Here is a 5,603-nt window from a genome sequence, read left to right on the forward strand (position 1 = left end):
GACAGTGTAGTGGTTAACGGTTGAAACACTCTATGAAATTTGGACACTACCTGACCATATCTGAACCCGGCCAAAGGCTACGATTACCTCATCAGGTGACTGAAGAGAGCAACCCGGTGTGTGATACAAGCGTCTCTTCATACGTTAAATCACCCCAATCTGCATCACCATCATCGTCCGTCCTCGCACATATCACTCCTTTCCGAGCTGAGAGTTCACTTTGCAGATTTTCCATCTGGTTTAAACACTTGCGATCAGCGCAGCCTTTCTTCTCAGCTGCCGATTTCTTCGTGACATTCGTAACAGCCGTAAATCCCGACCCTGACTTTTCCTTTCTCTAATTCTGTATCCGCCTGTTTATACTCCTCTTCAGTTTTCTCATTTTCCCTTGTTAACGCTTCACACTGAGTCTGAAACTGACTCATGTGGATCAAATTCACCGGATCCTGCACCGTCAGAATTTCTAACTCTTCCCTACACTTACACAATTCCTCCGCCAGTTTCAGTTTTTTCTCTCTTTACTTCAATTAGATCATCCAACAAACATCACATTATAACATTTTTAATCCCTTGTAATTTTTTAAATTTATTTTCACTAACTATTTTTCACAATTCTTCCTCCACAATCCCGGACCCTTGGCTGTCAAACTTTTCTAACCAGGCCTCATAATTTGACCATTTCCTTAATAATTAACGATGAAAGTAATCTCTGAAATCCTCTGAATCCCTGGGTTCTGCCTGTCCTTTCCATTTCACAGTTTAATATCCTAACGTACTGTGTGGTTCAACTCGTCACCAGGGTCCCAGACCACTTTTCTTTCTTTTCCAGTGCACCCAGGGCGCGAAAATATGTTCACCGTTCATCAACTGGAATCAGTTCGGAAACTCACTAGGCAAATCGTAATTAATCACAGCTCGCATTTTATTTTTCCTACACAAACAACAAAGTAACTACGTTGACCCCAGGCTAACAACTTAAAACATGAATTCCACTGTTCCTTCTGTACTAATACACACCCTGACCACTTCTCAAATTCACAACACTGGAACAAGGGATCCCACTGTATCCAAATGATCCATCATTTGTTCTCCAGTCCCTTCCTTGGGGGATCTTCCTTCTGATAGTTCGTCTCAGGAGTTATCACACCTTTGCATTTGAAACTCTTTACTTGTTCTGAAACAAGCCTAATTTGAAACATTTGAAACAACTCTTATCAGTTCAGAGGACGCATCTCATTCTTGTTGGCTGAGGTCCATCAGGCTGATGACTAACAGATTTCCATTGGAAGTAGTCCAAGGGCTACACAACATCATGCCAAAGGTAATTTCTTTTGTTCTCCTCCACTATGGTTCCAAACAGACAAACTGTGTCGCTCAGACTCTCAGCAGAAATATCGAGATTCCTTCTGCAGAACTGCCACTGTACGTAATACACACCTTATCTCAGAGAGACTTCAGGTTCAGAGATAACGAGATTGCTTCTGCAAACCTGACAGTGTACATAATGCACAGATTATGTGAGAGTGATTTCAGGCTTACAATGGGAACACCAGTAACTTCTTGTGTAAAGTTGATCTGATCAGGTTATCCCACAGCAATCAGTTCACAAAATGGGGGTTAAAGAGCAGCTTCACAAAATGGCAGCCTCTATTCCTTCGACCTCATGGCAAAAACACAGACAGTTGAACACTCTACTTCCACTGTCATTGACCCATTCACGTTCGATATTTTCTTGCATATGTTAATTCATTCAGACAGTGGTGTATTTTGGTGCAGAGCAGTCAGGATGGGATGTTCCTCCAGTCAGATGTGGGAACTCTGGACATCTGACAGTTTTCCGATGACTATTTGCAGGAAGTGCACCCAATCACAGCGCCGGACTGACTGGTTCAGAGAGTTGGATGTACTCAGGATCATTCGGGAGCCTGAAGATACTGTCAATGAAACATCTGAAGAGGTGGCCACACCCAGAGTACAAGCTTCGGACAGGAGAAGCGTGACCACCAGCAGAGGTAAGGGTCATTAGGAAGACAGTGCAGGGCTGTCCTGTGGGCGTTCTCCTCAGCAGAACACCTTGTTGGATACTGCTGAGTGGGTGGGGAGTTCATAGTGGAGAGAGGCCGTTCACCTGTTCAGAAAGGCCGGCAGCACTGTCCACTCTGAAGCTTAATAGGGAAGTGTACATTTTGGCCTTGTGGCAGTTATAAGAGATGATATTCTGGGAGAGAAAGGAGATTCTGTAGGTGTGGACAGGATTTAAATTAGAACTGATTTTTGCATCACAGATACAAACCATTAAACTCCAGTCCCACTAAACGTGAACATTAGCCGAGGAATGCCTCCCACGCCCAGTGACCAGAGTGCAGAACTGGGTTTGATAAACAGCAGCAGTAATTGCCGAGTTCGGCACCAACAGTCACTTTTGAACTTGATTCAGCAACTCTGATGGTGAAATATCCAGCCTGCAGCCTGTTGCCTGTTTAAATAGTTTCCCCAATGTGAACTCGGTAGTGCGTCACAAGGTGGGAGGACTGAGAGAATCTCTTCCCACATTGGGAGCAGGAGAATGGCCTCTCCCCTGTGTGGACTCGCTCATGTACCATCACTTGAGATGACCGAGTAAATGCCTTCCCACAGTCTGAACAGGTGAACGTCCTCTCTCCTGTATGAACTCGCTGGTGGGCCTGTAGCCTGGATAAGTCAGTGAATTTCTTCCCACAGTCTGAGCAGGTGAACGGACTCTCCCCAGTGTGAATTCTCTGATGCACCTTCAGTACAGATGAATGAGTGAATCCTTTCCCACTGACTGAGCAGGTAAACGGCCTCTCCCCAGTGTGAACTCGCTGATGTACCTTAGTTGAGATGACCGAATAAACCCTTTCCCACAGTCTGAACAGATGAATGGCCTCTCCCCAGTGTGACTATCTTCAGTTCAGATGACCAACTGAATCCCCTCACAGTCTGAATGATTTCTCCCCAGTGTGAATTGACTGATGTCTCTGCAGTTGCGATGAATGAGCGAATCCCTTCCCACAGTCTGAGCAGGTGAACGGCTTCTCACCAGTGTGAACTCGCTGGTGTGCATGCAGGTGAGATGAGTGAGTGAAGAGTGAATCCCTTCCCACGGTTCTTTGTCAATTCATAAGTCAAATGTCTGATGCAGTAAATCCCTTGCACAATCAATGTAGTTGAAGAACTGATCTCCAGTGAACAAATGCTGGTGTGTTCTCAGCTCACCGGTTCCAGTGGATTTCAGTGAGTTACAACAGAAAACTTCATTTCACAAAGCACTTTTCCAACTGTGATGACAAAATTCTTCATCTCCAAGGATCAACTGTGATACATTGCTAAATATCTAGTAACTCCTTAAATATCTGGGCAGAGACAGCAAACTGACTGTTTAAAGTTCCCGGACACAATTTTTGCCATTTCTAACCTGTAAAAATGATTTACAAAAGACATCAATGAATGAAAGTCATCATTCAGAGAAGTCATCCACTTATTTAGAGGCAATGAGAGTGCAGACTGTTTTCTCAATGGAGAGGAAATAATGTTGAGGAGTACGAGAATATAAAAGCAAGGATGTATTGTTGAGTATATTTAAAGTGTGGCCTCACTAGGACTATTGAGAGCAGATTCAGGCCCCTTAAGTAGAACAGATGTGCTTACATTGCAGAGCGTTCAAAGGAAGTTTACAAAAATATTTCAGGATTTATAAGGTTTGTCTGATGAAGAACATTTGATGGCTCGGGGCCTCTACTCACTGGAGTTCAGAATAATGAAGGGGCCCTCATTGAAATCTATCGAACATTGAAAAGTCTCGATAGAGTGGATGTGGAGAGTATGTTGACAAGAGTGGGGGAGTCGAAAACCAGAGGACGCAGCATCAAAATCGAGCTTTGTTCTTTCATAATGGAGATGAGGAGGAATTTCTTTAACCGGAGCGTGGTGACTCTGTGGGATTTGCTGCTATGAGTTGCTCTGGAGTCCAAGTAATTGGGTCTATTTTTGGGAAGAGGGTGATGGATTCTTGATTAGTTAGGGCAGGAAGGGATATGGGGAGAAGGCAGGAGAGTGCAGCTGAGTTGGAAATGGATCAGCTGTAATGAAATGGTGGAGCAGACTCGATGGGCCAAACGACCTCATTCTGCTCCTGTATCTGATTAATTTTCACAGCCGATATATTATGAAATAATTTTAATCTCCTTTCTGAACTCTGACATCACACTGTTACAGCGAGGATCAACCCAAGTTGGGGGAAAAACTCTCCTTCCAACTGCTCATGATGCCGGCAACTGGTCTGTCCATCTAATTGCCCAACAGTATTCCTGTCTGTGTGAGAATGGGAATTTCAATCTGTGACTTAGCTCAGGCTGATTCCTTCCATTAGTATTATTCTCTGTCCCATATTATTCCGAGCTGCGCAGTAACTGAAATGTTCCCACACAGAGAGCCTTTGCTGCTGCACAGCTGGTGTTTTGTTGATGCCGTGCTGTTTTCATGATGTTTAAACATTTAACTTTCAGACAAATACTCGGTCCATACGTTCTGAGAAAAATAAATTAGAGAAAACATTGGTATTATTTCAAGTTCTGGTCGTGTACGACAGCACTACAAAGAGCATGTGATGTTACATGGCAAACCCTGGAGAGTTTCAGATTACTCTGCCCCTCCGCACAGGTGATTGACGGTGGAGAGCCCATCAGAGGCAATGCCAATGAACATGATGGGGAGGGCAGTCCTTGTTCTCATTGGAGTGTGGCATATTTGTGATGAGAACGCTACAGGTCACTTGTTACCCAGGCCAAAGGTAATTGGTATCATTATGTACCCAAAGCGAATGGTACTAAACAAGTTCTCACAGGTAGAAAGGTCCAGATCAAGATGGAACAAAGGTGATTTCCACAAGGACTAAAGCTGATGTAAGGATTTTGTTTCCTTCTTTTCATACAGTAAAAATTGACATTTTCATTGACTGGAAGGTCAGCTCCTCAGTGCTCGGTGCCCGAGTGATCCATCTACTCCCCTTCCCTCCCCCTGCGATTCCAAATACGGCCTACGGACTAACGGGGAAAACGCTGGCCCTGTCATCAATGGCTGCCTCTTTACCCAGAAACCTACACGAAGAAGAGACCCATCTATCCGCCACGGCTCCAGCGTCTTCGCTCCTCACCAGGAAGTTCCCCGGAGCCCTCGTAGGGAGAGGGGTAAGGACTTGGACTGACCCGGGGTGCGGAGGAAAGGTGTGGCCGGTCGCGGTTCGGACGCCGGTACCGATAATAATCCGCCCGGATCCCCGCTCCAACCTGCCGCCGAGTCTCCGAGCCTTTTGTGCACCGTGCGCACGCGCGAAACTCACCGCGACCTTACGCATGCGCATGTGATCGCCTGGTCGCTGATGGCGATTTCTGGAACTGACAGGAGAAAGTCTGCAAATGCTGGAAATCCAAAGCGACTCACACAAAACGCTGCAGGAACTCAGCACCTCAGGCAGCATCTATAGAAAATTATAAAAAAATGGCGTTTTTTGGCAGAAAGCCTTCTGCAGGGCAGAGAAGCACGGGGGAAGGTGCCAGAAGAGAAATGTGGTGGGGGAGGGGAAG

General features: G+C 45.4%; 1 protein-coding gene across 1 annotated transcript; it reads left to right on the forward strand.

The window, feature by feature from the left end:
* Nucleotides 1-358: 358 nt before the first annotated feature.
* LOC132385872 (uncharacterized) lies at nt 359-5,384 on the forward strand. Its single transcript, XM_059958113.1, has 2 exons — nt 359-2,012; nt 4,954-5,384. The coding sequence occupies exons 1-2, from the start codon at nt 1,664-1,666 to the stop codon at nt 5,382-5,384; spliced, it is 780 nt and encodes a 259-aa protein (XP_059814096.1). The 5' UTR covers nt 359-1,663.
* Nucleotides 5,385-5,603: the final 219 nt, after the last annotated feature.

This window comes from Hypanus sabinus (assembly GCF_030144855.1).
Source record: "Hypanus sabinus isolate sHypSab1 chromosome X2 unlocalized genomic scaffold, sHypSab1.hap1 SUPER_X2_unloc_30, whole genome shotgun sequence".
NCBI lineage: Eukaryota > Metazoa > Chordata > Chondrichthyes > Myliobatiformes > Dasyatidae > Hypanus > Hypanus sabinus.

Bases quoted from the DNA above. Each gene is read 5' to 3' on its own strand.
- LOC132385872 (XM_059958113.1), top strand. From the start codon at position 1,664: ATGGCAAAAACACAGACAGTTGAACACTCTACTTCCACTGTCATTGAC. The intron at 2,013-4,953 runs GTAAGGGTCATT...CTTTTCATACAG, and splicing joins AAGCGTGACCACCAGCAGAG to TAAAAATTGACATTTTCATT.